General features: G+C 44.3%; 4 protein-coding genes across 13 annotated transcripts; 2 read left to right on the top strand and 2 right to left on the bottom strand.

Moving 5' to 3' along the window:
- The first annotated feature begins 825 nt into the window (after nt 1–825).
- On the top strand, nt 826–9,552 carry LOC144035167 (protein mono-ADP-ribosyltransferase TIPARP-like). Of its 2 annotated transcripts, none has more exons than XM_077544662.1 (6): nt 826–907; nt 2,712–3,246; nt 3,960–4,128; nt 4,246–4,433; nt 7,088–7,348; nt 7,499–9,552. In XM_077544662.1, exons 2-6 carry the CDS (start codon nt 2,714–2,716, stop codon nt 7,935–7,937), a joined length of 1,590 nt encoding a protein of 529 aa, XP_077400788.1. In that variant the 5' UTR covers nt 826–907; nt 2,712–2,713; the 3' UTR covers nt 7,938–9,552. The 2 variants fall into 2 exon arrangements, with proteins under 2 accessions (XP_077400788.1, XP_077400789.1); XM_077544663.1 differs by lacking the exon at nt 826–907 and adding an exon at nt 951–1,113.
- On the bottom strand, nt 9,436–15,024 carry tulp3 (TUB like protein 3). Of its 5 annotated transcripts, none has more exons than XM_077544665.1 (12): nt 14,870–15,013; nt 12,325–12,369; nt 11,807–11,855; nt 11,579–11,741; nt 11,276–11,509; nt 11,085–11,206; nt 10,820–11,014; nt 10,647–10,759; nt 10,470–10,584; nt 10,280–10,378; nt 9,919–10,090; nt 9,438–9,848 (listed from the first exon to the last, which is right to left on the bottom strand). In XM_077544665.1, exons 1-12 carry the CDS (start codon nt 14,887–14,889, stop codon nt 9,715–9,717), a joined length of 1,461 nt encoding a protein of 486 aa, XP_077400791.1. In that variant the 5' UTR covers nt 14,890–15,013; the 3' UTR covers nt 9,438–9,714. The 5 variants fall into 5 exon arrangements, with proteins under 5 accessions (XP_077400790.1, XP_077400791.1, XP_077400795.1 ...); XM_077544669.1 differs by having other exon boundaries at nt 12,320–12,369; nt 14,870–14,921; XM_077544667.1 differs by lacking the exon at nt 14,870–15,013 and adding an exon at nt 12,597–14,863.
- Nucleotides 15,025–15,203: 179 nt separating this feature from the next.
- On the bottom strand, nt 15,204–16,739 carry rhno1 (RAD9-HUS1-RAD1 interacting nuclear orphan 1). The gene is made up of 3 exons (XM_077544670.1): nt 16,572–16,739; nt 16,234–16,412; nt 15,204–16,156 (listed from the first exon to the last, which is right to left on the bottom strand). The coding sequence occupies exons 2-3, from the start codon at nt 16,390–16,392 to the stop codon at nt 15,560–15,562; spliced, it is 756 nt and encodes a 251-aa protein (XP_077400796.1). The 5' UTR covers nt 16,393–16,412; nt 16,572–16,739; the 3' UTR covers nt 15,204–15,559.
- A 123-nt stretch (nt 16,740–16,862) lies between these two features.
- On the top strand, nt 16,863–21,751 carry foxm1 (forkhead box M1). 5 transcript variants are annotated; one of them, XM_077544661.1, is made up of 9 exons: nt 16,863–17,214; nt 17,920–18,363; nt 18,571–18,746; nt 19,116–19,304; nt 19,397–19,525; nt 19,631–19,690; nt 20,189–20,228; nt 20,303–20,424; nt 20,566–21,751. In XM_077544661.1, the coding sequence occupies exons 2-9, from the start codon at nt 17,955–17,957 to the stop codon at nt 21,265–21,267; spliced, it is 1,827 nt and encodes a 608-aa protein (XP_077400787.1). In that variant the 5' UTR covers nt 16,863–17,214; nt 17,920–17,954; the 3' UTR covers nt 21,268–21,751. The 5 variants fall into 5 exon arrangements, with proteins under 5 accessions (XP_077400787.1, XP_077400786.1, XP_077400784.1 ...); XM_077544660.1 differs by having other exon boundaries at nt 16,864–17,214; nt 20,186–20,228; XM_077544658.1 differs by having other exon boundaries at nt 16,867–17,214; nt 17,925–18,363; nt 20,186–20,228; nt 20,297–20,424.
- The last annotated feature ends 440 nt before the right edge of the window (nt 21,752–22,191 follow it).

Genomic DNA, 22,191 nt, shown 5'->3' with positions numbered 1-22,191 from the left:
ATTAAAGCACTGACATGATTATCAACACTGATTGACAGTTAATACTAATATCATTTCACAGCATTTTTTTATTGTTAGATACTCTACTGAGGTCTATCAATCAGTTATTTTCTTTCAAAATATGCAACGGGGGGGGGGGGGGGGTATGTACTAGTGGTGTTGGTATACTCAATAGTTAGTACTCATATTGCTATCTTTTAAAAAAAAAAAAATGGCGTCAAACATCCCTAATGATCAAATAATTTTGAGAAGAGTCTATGTCGAAATATGCCTTTTATAGTTTTGCCAATTGAAACATTGTGGAATTACTTAACTTAGGTTTAGGTTAGTAACAATTGGACTATTTTGAATAAAATGTAATTATAAGCTAAAATATTTGCATTTTATCTGTAAAACCAAAGAATCTACTTAAAAAAATGAATTTTACCAAATATATCAGAAACTAAAAATGTTATTCTTTAAAAAACAACAAATCAATTTTCTGTATTTAGATTAAATATATTAGAAAATAGATTTAGTTATTTTTAAATGAACAAATACGAACTTGTAATCAACAAAATAAGGTTAGTTATTAAACTATGACTAAGGAGATTAAAATCATTTTATTACAAAAAGGTTTATTCTATTAAAATAAGTTGTTAATCTTACTTTTTGTTAAAATAATGAGATATTTTAAAATCTTTAAATAAGAAACGTATTTTTAATGAACATGAAACATTTTCATTTGAAATATAAAGTTAGTTGAAAAAAAAAAAAAAGTAATATTAATACAAAGTTTCAAAAGGGGCCAGGCTTTGGGGCACGCTTTGTTTACTGAAAAGCAAATTGGTCTCCATTTTGTGTTTCTTCCTTGTCTCGTCCAGACATCTTCGCCTTCTTCGTCTTCGTAGTTCACAGCCAACCTCAGGTACTCACGCAGATAAACTTCGCCCAGTTAACTCAACGAGCCTCCAAATTAAATGAGTGCTAAATGCTAATTTGCATTCGACATCCTTAATTGCGTTAATGCCAATTGAATGTATGACGTCAGTGTGAGAGCGGCGTCAATTTGATGCAGTTAGAAAAAAAAGACGGCCTAACATAAATTAGAAGCAAACCAACTCGACAAACCAAGTGAGTACATTCAATCGTTAAGAATCTCTCAAACTTTTTGGGATGAGATTCCTTCCACTTTAACAAGACAACCACTCATAATCCGGAATTATTGCCATCCATTCTCAAACTTTTCACTCGAAGCACCGCTTGAAAAATGACAAAAATACGAAGTCATTAAGACCAACATTATAGGCCTCGGCTGTTCATGTGACTGTTTTAGTCCTAGGAACTATGTTTAATGTCGTTGTAAGCCTTTGTAGCGCAGTTTAGACGTTAACACTGTGCTTAAATTTAGGAAAATGCAAATATCCACTTCAAATATAATCAAATTGCACACCTTTTAGATTTGTTACATACGCCATTCATGTCGCATGCTTAGTGAGTCTACCGTGTACAAATCACACCTTGAGAATCATTACCATGGGAATATTTCTTTTTAAACTACAGTACATTAATGTATTTTTTTTTTCTTTCAGAGAAAAAAGTAATGGAGAGTAAAGCTGTATTTATTTATTTTTAAAGAAAAAGTTTAATTAGTACAAATACAAGGACATACTTTGTCGGGATAAAAAGTCATAATTACTAATCATTTATAAATTAAAGTTGAAGCCTAACAAAGGAAGAAATCCACATTTTAACAATTCCACAAACACAACTTTGTCTTGAAATGTTTTATTTATTTTTTTTGCTGAAAAAATTGTACTTTATTCCTGTAGTAATACATCAGTTGTTCTAAAATAAAAACATTTACGTAATCTAACATCACAGTCACTTTAGCGCTTCTTTTAGTAATAATAATATAAGCTATTTTGGGTTGTTTGACGCACATTGAGTTGCCTTGTGTATGAAATGTGCAAGAGAAATACATTTGCCTTGCCTTTGATTGGCCCAAAGCTAAGAGTCCTGGACCCTGGATATTTTGATGTACCTTTTTACATGATACAGCATACACGGATGTGATTTTTCCGCTAATTCGCGGAATTCCGCTTTTTTTATCTCCCCCCCAAAAAAAAAAAAATCCGATTTTTTTTTTTTTTTTTGTAGTTCATTGTGTATGCACATGACTCCGACAGATAACATCTTCTGCTATAACAAAGACATTTGTGGTATGCTCTAATATGAGTTACTTTTCATTTGGTCATGATACAATTATTTGTTCATGAAATTTGAACTCTTCAACATTATTTATGCGTTAACTTAGTAATCACATTAGTTAGATATGATGATATTCTCAGTGATAGTTTTTAAAAGCAAAGGCAGTCCAATGTTTTTGAATGTGACTGATTTTGAGTTGACTAAAACTGCCATTTTATATGGGATAGTTCAATATACATTGAAAATTTATGCTGTTGTTTTGTCTATTTCTTTGTCATGTTGAGTGCATTGAAAGTACTTAAAAACACGGAAAACCCATGAGCTCCGGGGGGCTTCGCTAGCTAGCCTAGCTGGGTGCCAGCGGCTAAATTTTCAGATAATTTCACTTTGGTCAAATCACATCCCTGAGCATAGTAATTTACTGCAAATTATTTTTGCAGACCTCCAAACTATTAGCTGGTGGACCCCAGGGGGTCCGCAAACCATAGCTTGGAGGTCTTTGAAATTTCTTATTTCCCCAGGGATGAATAGGACTAAACCTGCAGAGTCGGAATCTTCCCAAGAAACCCCCCCGCCGTCATATCTCCTCCTCGAGCTCCCGGTGGGCAACACCTTCCTCCTCCCCCCCGAGGTGAATGTCACCTGGACGGCTTCGCCGTATTGCCTCAGCGCTAACATCACTCCCAGGCTCCCCTGGGGCGGCGGCGGCGGCCCAGACTTGTCCGCCGCCAAAAATTCGTGCCTCATGCTGGCCGGCCCTCAGCCTCCGCAGCCCTCAGCTTCTGCCCAGGCTGGACCCCCGGGCCCGGGGGTCCAGCCTCCCTCCCCTTCGTTTTACACCTGGAATTCTAACCATGTGGCTATCTGCGACAAGTTCCTGCTGGGAAGTTGCCAGGCGCTCGACATGTGCGAGATGCACCACACGCCGTTGCCCTTCCACTGGCAACTGTACAGCGTCTTGGAGCAGCGCTGGGTGGATATCAATCACCACGCCCAGCTTCTCCTGGAGCGCATGTATTGCAACGTGAACCGGGAGAACATCACCTTCAGTGAAGGGTGAGTCTCCGATTTCAGCATGCCGAACGTCACTCGATCTACAGGTTTGGAAATGTCATTACAGTTTTGTTTTGTTTTAAGATTGCTTTTTAAATGCAGTTAGTTTGAATACATTTTCTGAGCGAGTTTGTTAGTTTTTATTATTGTTATTATTATTAGCTAGCAATTAATTGACAATTAACTCATTCACTCCCAGCCATTTTCACTGAAGCAACCCCCTTTGCTCCCAGCTGAACCTACCAAAGTATATTTGGATCTGTTTCCGTTTTGCAGCAATTGGCATAAGGGTATAGCTAAGTTTCATCATTATTCACAAATCTGTTTAAAACAGTGGGGTAAACAGCTTGTGGCAACATGGCCCTGGTTGAATTTTACTTTGCTGCCACCTGCTGGCCGTTTTTATAATAACTACCATTGTCTCATGCCTTCTCAGTTCAGAGGCTGCATCAAAGACTTCTTCTGTATGCTCTATCATTATTTTTTTTTAATATTTATTATTGAGTTTTGAATTTTCACTATAATTATAGTTTCGCAAAAATAAAATGTAATTTTTATTTATTTATTTTCATTAACGGAATTTTTTTTTACAATTTTTTTTTTTTTTTTTTACAATTTTTGTTTTTGTTGTTTCGCTAGTTTTCATAACTTTGGTTGTGACGGAGCAAGATTGTGTGCCAAATAACGATCTGATCCAACATTTTTCCCTTCCGCAGGCGCACCGTCTTCATACTGAATCTGAAAGACATGAAGATAACGGAAACGTACAAATATGAGAGCGCCAGGCGACTGAGAAACTCGGAGAGTCGACTCCAGAATCCGCACTTCCCCTGCCAGTGGCGCTTCTACTGGTGGGACAACGTCAAATGGATGGAATACAACAAGGTCCCCCCGTTTACTGCCATTTGCTAGCGCGTCTTTGGTTCTGGCTTGGTTTTGTTCTACGAGTCCGTGCCAGCCGCAGTGCCTGCGTGTAAACACGTGGGCTGGTGCTGTTTTCAGGCGGTGTCCGCCCTGCTTCTGGGGACGATGATCTCCAAGGAGGTGGAGTGCACCTTCAAGATTGGCCCGCGGGAGCACAAGGTGGACTTCATCACCATGACGGAGAGCAGCGCGGCCTCGGGCTACAGTACGGCGGTCCGCTGCCGACCCGTCTATCGCTCGCCCGACTCGCTGTTCCCTCAACTCAAGTGGGTTACCTGCAACTTTGTACTTGATGAGCTGTTGATTTCATTTTATTTTGAAAGGGACGATGCACATTGATGAACGACAAATGAAGTTGTAAATATGCCAGATTCTAGCAGCAGATGCTAATTTGCATCTGTAGTCCCCTATATATTAACTCTTTGACTGCCAAAAACGTTCAATAACGTTTAGTAAAATCCTATGGAGGAGTGCCAAAGACGTTAAAAGACGTTTTTTTCAAAACAGAGGCGAAACTAACCATTTTCTATTGTTGATTACTGAAAAACAGAATAAGGTAGAAACAAAATTTATTTTCTGATGAAAGATGAGAGTCCAATCTTTCATTTGGTAGTATGTGTGTTTCCATAGTCCAAACACATAATTTTCTGTGGACCTTGAAAGATCAGTCAAAAATGCTTAAATCGGCTGGCACCCACGGCATCCCTTTTCTGAAAACGTCTGGCAGTCAAAGAGTTAATACATTAAAATACAGTTCACAAAGCAATACAAAGTCAAGATAAAACAGATAAGAGCTGATAAGGTTTTGAGGTCAAACAATACCTTAACTCTTTCACTGCCAGACGTTTTCAAAAACGGGTTGTCGCCACTGCCAGCCGATTTAAGCATTTTGAGTGATCTTTCAAGGTCCACAGAAAATGTTGTGTTTGGACTATGGAAACACACGTACTACCAAATGAAAGATTGGACTCTCAGCTTTCATCAGAAAAAAAAAGTTTGTTTCTACCTTATTCCGTTCTTCAGTAATCAACAATAGAAAATGGTTAGTTTCACCGAAATGCTCTGTTTTGAAACAAAAAAAGCGAGAAAAAGAGCTTTTTGTGAAACGATGTCATTTCATGCACTCTAGTGAATTGTACACTTCTTTTTGTCCATGGATGATGCCACAAACACCTAAATAGTGCTTTACTTCTGTAAAACGCTTTCACCAACAACGAAAAAGTGTTTTTTGATTGCAAAATGCGTTTATTTCCATTCAACAGTGTAACAATTTGACAAAACAATTTCGCAAACCATTTACAAACGTGTGCAACTGCGGTACTACTTCCAATTATGTGGATGTTTCAAATACAGTTTTTCCTTTTGTAACGCTCTCCTGCGCGCAAGGAGACGCCAGGACTCGCACAACAGTTTACTTTCACTTTCGCGTTGGTCCGTTTTGCGTGCAAACGTTACACTTTCTTGACGGCCTTTTTTTCCGGGGAATAAAAAGCAAGTAGCAGACTGTACACACTTCCTCCGATGAATATGCATTGGACTCGGGGCACTCTCCAATTTCGCCGTCAAGCTCGGATTCACCTTCATCGTCATCGAGGATGATCACCGTCGTCATCAATGTACTATTTTAGCGTTGGTCGATGCCTTTCGTCTCGTAAGTGTGGAGCTGCTTGCAAACGCTCGCCATTGCCCGTTCCCTCCTCCATCTAACGTCTTCTACTGCCACGTCAATGCTTCTCAACCACCCTCATCTTCATCATCGATGATGATCATCGTCGTCAACAATGTGCTCTTTCAGCGATGCTTTTGGTCTTTGAAAAAAAAAAAACGTCTCGGGCGTGAACTCCTCGCGACCGGCCGCCATTTTTCCTTTGTCTTCCATTCTCATCTCCTGCTCGACGCTCTAGCTCCGCCCCTACTGACGCCCACCCGATCTTGTCAAAAGAGAGTCATCGCTGCCCTCTAGGGGCCAAAAATAGTCATTAGGCACAACAGACAGACTGGAAACTTTCACCAGACATGCGGAAGGGTTTCCTCTACCCGTTTCAAAAAAATAATAATAATCATTGGATGACGTCTTTTGACGTCATTGGCAGTGAAAGAGTTAATAAAAAAATATATATATTGTGACATATATATTTATACATAATCAGTGTCAGGCGATTAAAATGTTTAATCGTAATTAATCGCATGACTTCAACAGTTTACTCACGATTAATCACAAATTTTATATCAATTACGTTTTCATACTCTTGTTAACGCAAAAGTGGAAACAAATGTTAAATAAAAATAAAGCTGCATCTTTTAGATGTTGATCCAGTAATTGAATAATAAGTCCTAAAATTGAGCAAAAACTAAGATGTACTTTACTGTAAAATTTAGTGTTTATTTAGTATCTTGTGTTGAGGTCATTTTTTCTGCCACTAGATGGCATATATGCATTTGTAAGACAGTGACAGTTCAGTGCATTTTTTTTCTCATATTAAGAGCTATCTAATGTTTAACACGAAATAACTTGTGAAATTCTGCACATTTTTAAAATGGACAAATACAACTTGACCCCAGTCTCCACAAATATATGCATTATTAAAAGCATTATTCCTGCTAAATTTTTATGTGCATGTGACTTTCCAAGTAAAAGGAGGTCATGAATTAAAAAAATGAGTGGCGGGCGTCAAAGGAACTTTAAATTAACTCAAAATGAATGCACTCATTTTGACACCCCTAATAATATGAAGTTTTAAAGAAATACTAAAACTAGTCAAATCTACACTTAACGCAAAGCATTAAAAATAATAATAAACTACTTTAAAAAAATTATTAAAACTGAAATAAAACAACAAAAGTAATTATAATGGAAAAAACCCAAACTATTAAAACTGTGTTTTGCTTTTCCTTTGTCATCGCAACTCCCCCGAACCAGGACATGGGCCCCGATGGATCCCATCCAGCTTCCTTTCCATGCCAACTTTAACGTGGACCCTTTGGAAGACTTCTCCACGTGGTACCCGCCCGTATGGCGTCTGTCCTTGGAGGATGAGTGCCGGCTGATTGACGTTCCGGCCGACACCAAGGCCTACAACGCAGTCCGTGATTTCTTCTACAGCAGCCTGCCTGAGACCAAAGTGGATATCGTTGGCATCGAACAGGTCCAGAATATATTCCACTGGGACAAGTACCAAAGGTACGCATATTTGCCACTTCTGCCTTTGAAACTACCTCGGAAGTCAGGAAAAATCTGCGGGCGGTCTTCAAAAAAAGGTCATCCTGTCTGTAATCCACCTTCGGGGTGGGGCGGGATCAACGTATAATTGGCATTATTTTGTGTTGGTAGGCAAAAGCTGCACATGGAGAAGAAGTATGCCGGCTCCGTTGAACCCCTGGAGCGTCACCTCTTTCACGGGACCAACCAAAAGTCGGCCGAGAACATCTTCCACAACAACTTGGACCCGCGCGTGGCCGGCATCAACGGAAAGGTCCTGGGTTACGGTGCCTACTTTGCCAAATCAGCCAAATTGTCCCACAATTACACCAACGAGTGGCTGCCCTATCGGCTGCGTCACATGTTTCTGGCCAAAGTCCTGGTGGGGAAGATGGCGATGGGGGAACCCGGTTACCGCCGGCCACCCCCGTGCAACTCGGGGACCAGTTTCTACGATTCCTGTGTGGATTTCGTGCCCGACCCCAACATTTTTGTTGTGTTCGACAGCTGCCAGTGTTACCCGTACTACCTCATCAAGTACAGAGATCTGAATTGTGTCATCGAGATCTGAGGGCCGTCAAACCTGCGCGAGTGTTCAAGTTCTCGTAAGTCCAAGTTACAAAATCATGGGAGTTGTTCCAAAATATGTTATTTAGCAGCAGAGGTGGCAAATCCAGGTCCAGAAAGTAAAAACCCTACCACAGTTTGGTTTTAGCCATTGATGCTAGCTAGCTAGCTCACTACCATGGGAGCTAGCTAGCTAGCTAGCATCAATGGCTAAAACCAAACTGGCTAAACTGGTTTTAGCCATTGATGCTAGCTAGCTAGCTCACTACCATGGGAGCTAGCTAGCTAGCTAGCATCAATGGCTAATACCAAACTGGCTAAACTGGTTTTAGCCATTGATGCTAGCTAGCTAGCTCACTACCATGGGAGCTAGCTAGCTAGCTAGCTAGCATCAATGGCTAAAACCAAACTGGCTAAACTGGTTTTAGCCATTGATGCTAGCTAGCTAACTCACTACCATGGGAGCTAGCTAGCTAGCATCAATGGCTAAAACCAAAGCTCCCTACCATGGGAGCTAGCTAGCTAGCTAGCTAGCATCAACGGCCAAACTTTCCACTTTTTAGCCATTGATGCTAGCTAGCTAACTCACTACCATGGGAGCTAGCTAGCTAGCTAGCATCAATGGCTAAACCCAAACTGGCTAAACTGGTTTTAGCCATTGATGCTAGCTATCTAGCTCACTACCATGGGAGCTAGCTAGCTAGCATCAATGGCTAAAACCAAAGCTCCCTACCATGGGAGCTAGCTAGCTAGCTAGCTAGCATCAACGGCCAAACTGTGGTAGGGTTTTTTACTTTCGGAACCTGCATATGCCACAATGTTTAGCAGATAGAAACAAGTACTCGCGTTTGTTTTGAAACGTATGAGGTGTTCCCCAACTGTTACTCTCGGCACTTTCAAAAAATGTTCGCTATTAACTCATTCACTGCCATTGACGGCTATTGACGTCAAAATTCATTTGAACTATTTCCATTAGTTTAACATTTTTTCCACTTTTGTTAAGTGTATGAAAACCTAGATTTTTTTTTATTGTAGATTAAGAACTGATATAAAATTCATGATTAATCGTGAGTTAACTATTGAAATCATACGATTAATTACAATTTTAAAAAATGTAATCGCCTGACGCGATGAAAAAGAAAAGAAAAGATTATTTAAAAATTAGGAGCGTGAGGCGATTTAAAATTTTTATCCTAATTAATTGCATGACTTCACGAGTTAACTCACGATTAATCACAAATTTTATATCTTTTCTAAATGTACAATAAAAAAAATCTAAGTTTTTATACTCTTATTAACAAAAGTGGACAAAAATGTTAAATAAAATAGTTAAAATATTATAAATATTTGACTTCTACAACCGTCAATGGCAGTGAATGAGTTAATCTAATGTTCTGTTCAAACTGCATTGCACTCAAGTTCACGTCTATATTTTCATATACTACAGTTTTGTGGTAACAAGCAGATGCTCAAAAGGATGCACTGTTTTGTCTGGCCAGTGAAGACAAATTTTTGACATTTTTCTTTCCTTTTTTATTTACAGTACTGTTTTTATATTCTGTGCAATTTTGCATGCGTGTCAACAAGTTTCAAGGTAAAATAAACGCTATTCACCAAAACTGTAAGAATAACGCACTCGCCTTCCAGGACAAAAGGGTAATAAAATACAGTTATAATGATTGAGGATATCTTGCGAGGCGGTTTGTCCTGAGGAAAGCCCAGTTTGCTTCCGACGCCAAGTTCGAAGTCCGACCTCATCCGCCTGATGGGCGGCGTCCCGCTCATTCGCACGCCAGCTTGCTGTCGAAGCTGGACAGGCCGATGGCGAAGGCTTGCAGGGCGCACATGGGGTAGTTGTAGTCCAGCGTGAAGATGTCCTCAGCCACGCGGCCAAACTGCATCACGATGTAGTCGGCTGGGGAAGACGGGGTCGCTTTGTAACGCAAAGGACGGTCAAGGACGTCTGAACGGCGCCGGACACTTACGATCGTTGTCGTGGACGATCTGGAAGTTCTTGATGGAGGCCTGCGTGACGCGTCCGTGGAAGTTGAGCACGTAGGACTGCGTGTCGTCGCTCCACACGGGCGCCTTGTTGTGGAGCTCAATCAGGTTGTCCAAGGAGTGGCTCTGCCAGCGGCTCAGCAGGCTCTCGTGCTCCTGAGAGGCAACAAAATGGGGGAAGTGGAACACTGTGGCGGACAGTCGACCAAAAAGTTGGTTACCGACTTGGTAGTCGGGCGGGACGATTACGGGATAAATAATAATGACGATTATTTTGGATTGAGATTGAAATCACGATTCAAACTCTCGTCGCTGTTCCCGAACTATCTTTGGTCGGTGACTCACGTTTTGGGGCCTGACGGGCACTCGCTCAAAGTTGGCATTCATGCCCGGGATGATGACCGTCATCTTGCGCGGTCCCTTGAATCCCAACACGTTGGTCTCCTGGCGGGCGGCGGAGAGAACCACGGATTGAGGGATTGGGCCGATCGGTGGAAGGCGGCGTTTTTTTGGGGTTTTTTTACGCGTCACTCACGTAGCAGACGGCGGCCAGCTCGTGTCGAGTGCTGCTGTCCTCCATGGCGGCGAGATTCTTGCAGGGGTTGGTGCCGTTGTTGTACACGGTGAATTTGGTGCCAATGAGGTTGGACCTGGCAGGAGGAACATCTGTAACGAGCTCAAGCAGCGAAATGCCGGCTCTCTTGGTTTTTACCTCAGTTTGCCAATGAAGCTCTCGCCTTCTCGTGAGAGATCGGTCGGGTCGACTGAAATGAGGTAGTTGGACGTCTTGCTCTTCTTCCGCTTCCTTCCCGCCAACAGGAACACCTGAAGAGGAAAACAAGGAAGTCGGTCTGGCGCCACAAGCGCGAAGCGAGTCGGCTTCACCTTCTTGCTGTCCTCCTTCTCCATGTGCATGTAGTACGTCGGGTAGAGGCCGCGGTCCATGCCCTTCTTGTCGCGGGTGATCCGACATTTGACGGTGGCGCCGCGTGGCGCCGGTAGCAGCACAAACTCGTCCAAGTCGGACACCTCTAGAAGAGGCGAGCTTCTGGAGGAGGACGAGCCGCCGGCGATCGCGTCCTAGGGAGAGTCGGCACAAGATGTTTGTGAGACGAGGCCAACGAGATGGCGAGATGACGGGTACGCTCACGGGGTCCTTGGCGCTGCTGGCGGAGGCGGGCCTCGCGGTCTGCGCGCTGGGTGTCGGGGATTGCGGCCGCTCGTCCTCATTGTCTTCACTGGATTCGTCAAAGTTCATGCTGCCGGACAGGCCTGGCCAAGGACATTTTACTCCGCAAACAACTCCTAAAAAAAACAACTTCCCGTGTCTCGTTTGGTCACCTTGCTTGCGCAAAAGTTCATGGATGTCCGTCTTGGGCTGGTGCTGCAACTCCGTGTCTCGGGCCTTCTCCGTGTCCCCGGCGGCCGCAGGAGGAGAAGGAGACGGCGGCGGTTGCGGCTTGAACAGGGCCTGGGTCTTCACTTGGCTCTGGGACTGGTTTACGGACGTGATCTGGATTTTCATTCCTTTCTTGTGAGTTTTGGATCCCAGATAGGCTGCCGGTCCATTAATACCTACAGGCGGGGGGGAAAAAAAACGCTGGTTGGAACCCGGGGCACTCCTACATCTTCTGCTACTCTCACCGTCCACAAAGATGTCGTTGGCGTTGCCAAAATGCGACTCCACCAGCGGGGCTTGCTCCTCGCCACGCCGCGTGCGGGTGCGCCGGGGCCGGGCCTCGGGATTGGGCTGCACCATGAGCGGTTCCTGCCGCTTCCGCCGCTGCTTCTGCTCCAGCAAGGACCTCTGCAACGGCGCCCCCGAGATGACGGACGTTCGGTCAAGTCATTCTCGATCGCCGCACTGCCTACCTGCTTTTCCAGCTTCTGCTGCATGATGCTGCTGTGCTCATCAAATCCGCTGCAGGGGACGGGAAGGTAACAGAATCAGAAGCCCGTTTACGGTGCATGCAACTGGCTGAGTGGCCGTTTCTAGCAAAAGTCGACCCACAGAAGAGTCTCAAACTGCCTGGAAAGGAAGAAGTGTAAGGATTCCCAGGCGGGAAAGTGCACATTTAAGGCGAGAATGCCGCCGGATGTGGCGGAGTGGGGGGGGGGGGGGTTGGGGGGTGGGGGCTCACGTCGCTTAGCTACGGCGGGAAAGGGCAGCAGCAGGGAGCGAGGGCTTTGGGGGCGGAGTCTTCTGTGGGAATACTCCTTGTTTAATATGACAAATGCTTCACGAGAACAAAGTGCCCCGATACTTTGGGAGATACTTTACGGTCATCGTGGAAGGATTTGTACTTTTGATTCGTACGTAAGCAGTCGATCCCCTCTGAGCAACATTAAGAGCAGGTGTCGGTGACAAGGGTGGGTTGGGCGTACATTACCCTGTCGTCGTCGAACCGGACGCGAAGCTGGCGGAGCTGGAGGGTCTTCCGGCGGGAGAGTGCCAATTTGCCAAAGGTAGAGAAGAAGAGAGGAAACAGTTGTCACACTTGGTTTTGAGTTGACCACATGGTAAACATCTATTTAGTAGTGGGGCCACAGTAGGGGATTACTGTAGTGGAAATTACAATAGTAACATAACAACTGCATAAAATACTGCCATCAAATATCACATATTGGCACAAATTTATTCTTTTTAGCAAAAATCCCTTACCTTATACAGTACGTCCCGTGTGAGAACTCGCTATGATACAGAAGTCCACCGTTACATAATGTTCCTGTTATATTGAGAATCACCAGTTCAAACAACACGACCAATCGCCCGCGTGGCTAATCAATATTTCACCAGGATTATGTAACCGTGTTAGCTGGCTGTGACGACCAAGCGTTGATTAAACTTCCAAGACGGCAGAGCTACTTTGCAATTGGAGGTCTTAGCATGGCGCTGTCAAAGGTTTAACCAGTTAGAGAGCACAAAAACACTCATTGGTCACTTGGCAACATCAAAAATTGGGCACAAAAAAAAGGTCAGCCATGTGGGATTGAAGCGGCCATTTTGTGGGGGGTTTTTTGGACATCCGGGGATTCTTCCAAGATGGACTCATGTGAAGACCTTAGGTGATGGCTGCCATATTTGAACCTTGAATGCGAGGAGATGACTGAGCATGTCACATTTCTTCTTTGACTTTGGATTATTTTTAATTGTTCAGCTGGTTTCTATTGTGCAAAGTGGCGGCGCTTATGGGGTGACAGCAGCATCTTTTTTTTTCCTCAATTGGGATTCCATTCTTTCAGTGCGGTTGTCACAACTAATATATAGTAATGTGGGTGTGTTTAGTGCAAAGCAAAGTGATTATTCTCTTGTATTGAATGGCAAAAGTGTCATTGTGATTTCAGCCATCTGGTGGAAAATAATGACATCACTGGCAAAGAAATCATTTGTAGTAAATGAAAACTTATTTCCATTTGAAAGCAAATGTGAAAATACACAGTGGCTGGTGATGAACTTAGTGGGCTGCTAAGAATTCAATTAACATTAAACATTCAAATAATGTCTAATCTTCATTTAAGTTGACAGCACGCGAGGGTTTTAGAGCAAGAGCCTCACTCACGCCTGCTGCGTAAGAGCATAACGAGCGCTTCCTTTTCGTCCAATGAAAAACGCACAGCGGCCAAAACCCGACCGAATGATGACGTCTGACCTGTACGACCAGCGACTGTAGACGGGCTGCGACTCCATCCTGGTTTGAACCCGATACCGCCTCGAAGAAGTGCTCCGAGATACTTGCCCTCGTATACGCGGGGAGCTAACTCAAGATGCTGCGTACGTCCCGCATAGGGGGAGTAACTGGCTGGCGAGTCTCGGGAGGTGGTTGAGGAGGGTCCCGTTACCATGACAACCGCGCGACGCACCAGGATAAGCCGCGAACACGGTTGGGAACAAGAACTCAAAGGTGCGACGTGCTCTCTAGGGGAGTCAATTTGACGTCCTGACTACTTTCTTGCTAACATTATCTTTAGTTTACCAGAGTACTTGTACTCTATAGGATTCGCCGCACCTAAATCTCGTTGCCAGGAGACCAATTATCCACCCCTTTTTTTTACGTAAGAGCGACAACCCCGAGAGCCCCGTTTGTGTGTGCGTGTTTGTCAAGAGTCGACTGATGAGGAGCGTGGGGATTACCGTCCGGCGGGAGTAATTGCATGGAAAAAAGACGCTAAGTGTCAGTACTAATAACACATTATGGCACCTGTATACGCAGTAATCATGTCAATGTACACAACAAGCAGTTGCGGTCATTAGGTCGCATTGTGAACAATCTGATATTGATAACCTTGTTTACAATTCAGGCTACGGCTCACGGTAAATACATTTGCTGCTAATTTCTCTTAATATTTTTATTATTTTGAGCAAGTATGAATGACATATTTTTCTTACATATCACCGTTTCTAAAACAGGACGTTTTCCTGATTTTTTTTTCGGGACATATACCCTGCGCTTCTCTGCAGGGACCGCTACACCGCTAACAAAACACACATTGCTTCACTGGAATGCAGTAAGAAGCTAAACACAGCAGACGAGCGAGCTCAAACTTGCATAAACTATTTTTTAACCCATTTGTATGACTCATTTAAGTACATTGTAGTGCATGAATTTTTTGGGGGTGTGAAATCCAACACGGCAGCACAAGTAAAATACTAATAGACCCACGCACTTACTTTTAAGTTGTCAAAGTAGTTATATGCGTTTGTCTACTTCACTTTTAGTTGCCAAAAGTTAGCCGTTAAAGTTGCTAATCGTCGCTTCTTTTTTTGCTTTTATACCGTTAGCACTTAGCATTAGCGCAAGTTATTTCTCGTCTAAAAAGTTACGATCGGCTCGTTTCTCGTGTGAGAAAAACAACGCTGTAGTCATAGCGACTCGCCTCTTGCTCTGGAACACATAAAAAGTGAGTAAAAGTGAGCATGAAGTAGTTTCTTCTTACCTGATGCTGTAATAACTCATGTTTATCCGCGGTTGCTAAGGAAGATCTTCGTGCCTACGTTTTTTCGCCGAGAAGCAACCCCGTCCCTAGTTACCGCACACGCTAACAAGGCGCGCTCTCATTGGCGGACGGGTCAGCCAGGCCACGTGTGATTGGTTGATGCTGCGGAGGGCCGAGTGTTGTTCATATGCACGAATTTTCGTCGCGCTTCTGTTTGTTTTGCGTCATAAAGTGAACGTTTTGATGCCGCGAGACAAATGAAAGATTTGCAAGTCAGACATCAAATGCACACTGTTCCTAGTCAAAAGGTGCTTTCATTCCACAGTTGACATGATGCAATTGGGAAAACATAATTTATTTTTTTTTTAATTTGGGGATACAAAAGACATAATTAACTAAACCGAAAGCAGAACACATTTTGCGGGTGAAAATGAGCTCCAGAGAGGTATATGCTGATATCAAAATGGGACTTTTCCCCCAGGCAATATTGAATAAATTCTAAAATGTTGCGGCTTTCTCCTATATTCCAAAACATGCATGTCAGCTTTATTGTAATTGTCCATTTATATGCACGTTTGTCCATGTTTGTGGTCCTCTAGGGTCCAGCTCACTTGTACTGAAGAAAACAGCTATAGAAAATATCTGGATGTATGTCATACACATAAACAAAAGTGGTAAACGTGTCAGGTGTTAGCTGGTGATGAGCTTGTTGCATTGCGCCAGCTGTCCTCTCTCCTCCAACATGGCCATCAACCACGTCCGCCTCCTCCAAGTCACCTTCAGGTTGTAGTAGCGCTCGGGTGTGTCCGGCACCAGCACGTCGGGTGGTTGACAGTGTGGCGGCGTGCATGGCGGCGTGAGGAGCCAATGTGCAGAAGAAGTGGAGGAGGAGGGATGACGACCTTGATGTGTTTCTTTGAAGGTTTCCAAATGAGGTAGCGCACAGGTTGCGCTTCCCTCTTCGATTGATGGACTGGAGGAAGAAGAGGATGAGGCACCATCATCCTGCATTTTCGGGACTTGCTTTTTAGGTGCATCCTGCTGACATGCCACACTTTTCAATCGACGTCCTTCACAGTCTGTGCGGCTCACAAATGGACTCTTCGCCTGATGATGTTGAGTGTGTCTGTTAGACTGGAACGACAATGAGGGGAACTTGCAAGTAGTCTTCTTGGACAGCTGGCTGGAATTGTCCCGGATGCTATTGCCCAGGGTGCATTTCCTGCGCCTGCCACGTCTCGTCGTGAGAGCAGTGGCCTCCAGTGACGTGTCAAACTGTGGGTTGACCTTTTTTTTAAAAAAAAAAGAAGAAAGTAATCAGGTTAACTATATGCTACACAACATATGCATGCATGTTAAGTTACCCAGGAGCCAAGGTTGTTCCGTGCTTGCGCCTCAGGGAAGAACTCTTTAGGATGCAGGGCTGCCCGGACTTCAGGACCGGATTGGAGTTTAGCGCCGCACACAGGCAGCTCAGCGAACTGCAACGGAGGCTTTGCAGTCTTGGCGCGTTTACGAGGCATTAAACGACATGTCCGAAGACCTGTAGGACATCCAGTGTATTCATTTGAGAAACAGTTCACTTCAAATTGACACTTCGCATCGCTTTGACAGTTTAAGCTACGCCATGTTCTACATTGACGACGCGCTTCCACGAATAATGCGCCCTGTTGTATTTAACACCATATGAAAGTTTACTCACCTTAAACATGATCTTCTTTTGTTTCATGGTGGGGATTGTATACATATAACGTATATTTATCGGCTATTTTTCCTCTTCTTTTTGTTTCGCCTTAGTTTTGCAACAATCATGTACTTCCTGCTCTTCTCTAACCCGCTACCATTGGTTGCTTGTAAAAGCATGTGACCATACCGTGGTCCTCGGGCGGGCGCAAAAATTCAAAAATACGTTTGTTTAAAAAAGAGGCCTTAAAGTTAAATCACTTAAATATTATATTTCGTTATGCTGTGGTGTTTTCAAACATATGATGTATATTTATTAGGTGTTTTGTTGTATTTGCTTCGCTTTTTAATTCGCCTGCTTTTTTTTTTTGAGACAATGTACTTCCGTGTTACCTCCAGTTTCACATCTGATTGGCCAACACGTTGAGTGAAGCAGCCTAATCCACCACAATTGGGTGGTTGTCACACCACGTGACAAGAGCCGCGACAGCAGCACCAGCAGCGCCAAAATTCGAAATACGTTTATTGTTAAAAACTAGGCTTCGTGTCAAAACCACTAAAGTACGTTTGTGTCAGCTTTTGTTTGATTTCGCAACTAATTGCATAGTTTGGTGATTAGCAGGAATCCACCTAGGAGACGCGGCCGTCGCCGTAATGTAAAGGTGAGCTCCGGTTAGCTGTTTGTTGCAGTTACATAGCGGAGTTAGCCTAGCCTAGCTATCGCATCAAATGACAATAAACCTCCCTAATAATGGACAGAACTGTACTTTTAGCGTTAATGATTGAATGTCTATCTAATGCATAATAAGCGAACGTGTTAGCACTTGGCAAATGTTCAAACGTCACTTGGCTCGTAGCTTGTGTTCACTAGCATTAGCATCAAACGTCAAGTACGCAACTGAATTGGAATACTGTACAGTGTACACAGTGCACTAATGGGACACAAACTATTATGAGTTTGATAAAAAAAAAATTGAAACGTGCATTAGCAATGACGCTGCAAATATAATAAAGGGGCTCAATGTAAACAATACTAGAACCATTGTCTGTATTATATAATTTGCATACTTATACTCTTTGTTGTTTGAAGTTGTAATATATAAAAGAGGAGAGATTTGGTCAACTTTCACCAGCGGACCAGAGACTTCATCGTTACAGCATGCATGACGTCACACACATCTACTACAAGGACAACAAACACCACATGACCAAAAAAAAAGTGAAAAATAACAAAAAAAACTACAGGGCAGTTGAAGCATTCCAGTCAAATACAGTCCCATAGCGTATTGACAATGAACCCCCAAGGTTAATTAGATGTTTACATACTGTATCTTAGCTGGTTGTTAATTTTTTGGTCTTTTTCCCAGCATAGCTGTGGGACATTTTGTGAAATTGGTTGACCATGAGACGGAGCCCGAGGAGACCCCTGATCCTCAAAAGAGGAAAGCTGCTCTTTCACCAGAACAACCCGCCCGCGAGTCAGGATGCATCAGTGGCCCAAGAAAATCCAGGGAGCTCATCTGCTTCTCAGCAATTCCCGGACAGTGTGCGCGTCCTGGATCACCCCTTCCTCCCCAGCACGCAGGTGGTCGTCATTCCCAAGACGGCCGAGCTGCGCAGCGTCATTGAGGCTCTGACGGCCAAGGGCAAGGAGTGCGGCGCCCAGGGACCCAACAAGTTTATCCTCTTGGGCGAGAGCGGCAGCCTGGATTCCGGCTCCCTGCGCAAGACGGATGAGGACGATGTCTTTCCCGGGAGCGTGGCGGGACAGCGAGTGTCTCAAAGTGCTGCATTCACTGGAATTAAACAAGGTAGGAGTTTTCTATTTGGGCAGCAAATTGTCAGTTCAAATATGTTTTTAGTCCTCGTAGCTGTGAAAACGTAGCAAAATGTTTTTTTGCAATGGTGGATTCGTGGTTTACTCGCGTATGTATCTTTATCTATATAGTTCACGTGAATTATTTTCTTTAACTTAAGAGTGTGTGTTATGTTCACGTGTATTCTTTGTTGCATTCCAGTGAAAAAGGAAGAAGGTGACGGTGGTTTCACGGTCACCCGGTTGGAAAGCGGCGATGCGTTGCAGCCAGGACATGACAAGTCCAATAAGGAGACGCAGGCTGCGACCGCCGCGTTGGAAGGAAGACCTTGTATGCTGCATTCTGCGCGTGGAGCAGCATGTGGCTCACTGCCCAAGGTTACATTTCGAGTTAACAGTTTTATATTTGTGATCAAGAGGCATGATTGTCCGTGCGGCGTTTCACTACAGAATGCAACTGTGTACAATTTGGGTACGAATGCTGAAGGTTTGACGCGGAGCTAAAATGCTGCACAATTAAGTGTTGCGGATGTAGAATGTGAGAATTGGGAACATTCAAGAATGCTGATTTATAGCATTATAATAGTTGCTAAAAATCTGTGATCAATGGCGATGGGTTTTTCACATCTTGCTCCATGCTATTACTTAGAATGACAATTTCTGCCCCAAATAGTAACATAAAGCATAACATTGAGAACAAACTTTTAATCTCCGGACACGACTTTGTCCGCTCCTCGCCTCGTGCAGACTACGGCGGCCCCCGTCGACCGCCCAACCGACGCCGCCACGTCCGCCAAGCCTCCCTTCTCCTACATGACCATGCTCCAGTTCGCCATCAACAGCAGCAGAGACGGCCACATGACCCTGAAGCAGATCTACGAGTGGCTCCAGCATCACTTTGACTTCTTCAGGGACGAGAAAAGGCGCGGCTGGAAGGTGCCAACAGCCTCGTTGCGCACTCTCGTCGTCATCCACAATCGACCACCACCGTGGATGTCGTATTTTTTTTGTGTTTTTTCTCCCCGCAGAATTCCGTCCGCCATAACCTGTCCATGCATAAAATGTTCCTGCGAAAGGCGACGCCCGACAGGAAAGTTTCTCTGTGGACCATCCGGCCCGAGGCCAATCGAGGGCTCACCCTGGATCAGGTTTACACGGTCTGACACACATTAGAAGGCATTGCTTTACGTAGCATAAGTGCTGGTTATTTGATCATTTTTTATTTAAAAAAAATAAATAAAACATTGCTGTTGTTCTTGCAGCCTAATTGTCACCCGGTGGCAGCCTTTTTAGCCCGACCGGTGCCGCCATCGCCTCGCCAAGTAAGATTTGCAATTGTTTGGCTTCACAGAAGTTCGGCCTGGGCATTATGATTCAATTAAAAATCTCTTTCACAAACATCCCAATTAATCTATTTTGACCTTTTGTTAATAGAAAACGAAAATGGCAAATGCATAATACGAAACCAGTTTAGCTTTTTATTTTTGCTTACTGCTCTTCTGGGATTCGCGTCATTTCTCCTGATAGCAAACAAGCTTTGAAAGGGAAATTATAGAAATAGAAATATTATTTCTTCCAATATGAAAATAAGTTAAATTTTTTAATTTTTTTTTAATGATATTCAAATTAAACTATAAGGAATTTAATTATTCCAAATAGTAGAAACATTAAACAAAACATAGTGAGAAAGAAATTTTGAGTCAGCCCCCGTTAGGGCTGTCGACAAAATAAACAAAATGGAGAAATTGCCCATCCCTGTTTGAAATCTGTTGAACATGTGTACTGAGTCCGCTGTTGATATTTTTATTTTTTTAAAGCAGCAAACGCTTCCTGTTGCCGAGAAATCACCTTTTGCCTCCGGTAAGTTCAGTTTGCAAACATTCACGAAGGCAAAAAGTGTTGACTTGATTTGTGTTTCTCCTTGTGAGGTCCAGCGAAGCAGATGCAACCTCTTCTCCCCCGACCGCCCTCCAACCTGCTCCCCGTCCAGCTCGCCCTCAGTGGCCACACAGCCAGCAGCCCCTGCAAAGCCAAGCGGCGCCGAAGCGCTCCGGAGGTGGCACATTTTCCGTATTTCCGCTTTCAAATGTGTTTTGGGGAAAGCTGGAACTGAATAGCAGCATTCCCGCCCAGAACATTTTCGATTTGTACCTTATGAAGGAAAGTGAATGATGGCGTGCTGATTGTGTGTGACCAGGAGGGGGCGCTTTTGAAGGATGAGGCTCCGTGGGCAAAGGTGCCGAAAGTGGAGCTGAAGGAGGAGCGGGTGTGCAGAAGCGGCCCGCGCAGGAGCCCCAAGGCGTTGGCCCGCTCCAGACGGAAGCAGCATCTTGCTCGCACGCAGCACGAAGAGCCGCTGCTGGTTTATTCGCAAAGCTCGGACGGCGACTCCGGCATCGCCACCTCGTCGAGCTGCCTGGACGCGGAGCCGGACCTCCACTCCTACAAGACCCCCATCAAAGTGGGCCGGCGCCTGGCCTCGTCCACGCCCAGCAAGCCGCCGGCAGAAAGCGGCAGCCAGAGCGTGCTGGACTTCAGCCCCATCCGCACGCCCAGCGGCCCCCCCCGCACGCCCCTGCACGACTACACCACCTTCAGCATGGGCGGGACCCCCTTCAAGGAATGGGGCCTCTTCTCCGACGCCACCTCCACCTCGCCCGGCTGGCCAAGCGCCTGCTTAGGAGAGACGCCCCTGGCCGGCGGCGGCGGCGACGGCGGGACGCCGCCCGCCAACCGCTCGCTGACGGAGGGCCTGGTGCTGACGGAGGGCCTGGTGCTGGACACCATGAACGACAGCCTGAGCAAGATCCTGGTGGACCTCAGCTTCGGCCTGGACGACGTCCACGACCTGGGCTTGGCCGACATCAGCCTGTCGGAGATCATCCCCCAGCTCACGTAGTCCACTCGCGGACGTTCGCGCTCCAAACCGTCTTGCCAACGAAGCTTTGTTCTTTTTGCTTTACAGACTAAAAGTCTTTGTTGAACATTTCACGTTTGCGCGACAGAATGCCTTTTGGGTTTTTTTTCCTTTTGAAGACCTGCCGCATTGACACTTTTCTTTTGTTCGGACAAATATGTTTGTGTATTTGTATGTTGATTTGCACATTTTATTATTTAATTTTGAGGGTCCTATGTTGCGTTTTGGGGTTGGGAATGTAGAGCAGGTTTTTTTTGCAATAAGCTATTTCAAATGAATAGCGCGTTAAAAAGCACTATTTGGTGTTACTGGCAATAGAATTGTTCGTGTTAGTATTCAAGCCCAAAAATATATACTTAAAAAAAAAAAAAAGAGCCCCGACAAGCACAATGGAAATCTTCTTGCCATCTGTGTTGTTATTCTTCAATGGAGCAATAAATGTGTTGGTTCCTTTAACACAACCCAACTTTTACGCCTGCGTTTATTCAAGCATTTTGATTGTTTGACGCTGAAAGAAACAATGTCGAAATATGTCTTCTGTGACTTTACGTGTGTTCTCCAAGCAAAATACTGAATGATCACACGTGACGCTGTCTTGATGGATTTCAAAAAGCAAAAAAGTCTTTTGGTCCTCAGTAGGTCTTCACTTCCAGAAGGTTCTGGCGCTTCTTGGTGCAGTCATCTGAGGAAAAGAGTTAACAGAAAACATGACAGGCGGGCCACAACTTTTGCTACGATTACATTTTCCATCTATTACATGTCACTAACTTTTTTGCATTTATACATTTTATAGCTTTCTTTGATGTTTGTCTTGTCTTGTCATTTTCCATTTTTCCACCTTTTTGACAACCGTCAATTTTATGTATCTCACTAACACTTTTCCCCACGATACAGTATATTTTTACT

This window comes from Vanacampus margaritifer, chromosome 15 (assembly GCF_051991255.1).
Source record: "Vanacampus margaritifer isolate UIUO_Vmar chromosome 15, RoL_Vmar_1.0, whole genome shotgun sequence".
In the NCBI taxonomy this organism is placed as follows: Eukaryota; Metazoa; Chordata; class Actinopteri; order Syngnathiformes; family Syngnathidae; genus Vanacampus; species Vanacampus margaritifer.
This window is presented reverse-complemented; position numbering and strand designations above follow the sequence as displayed.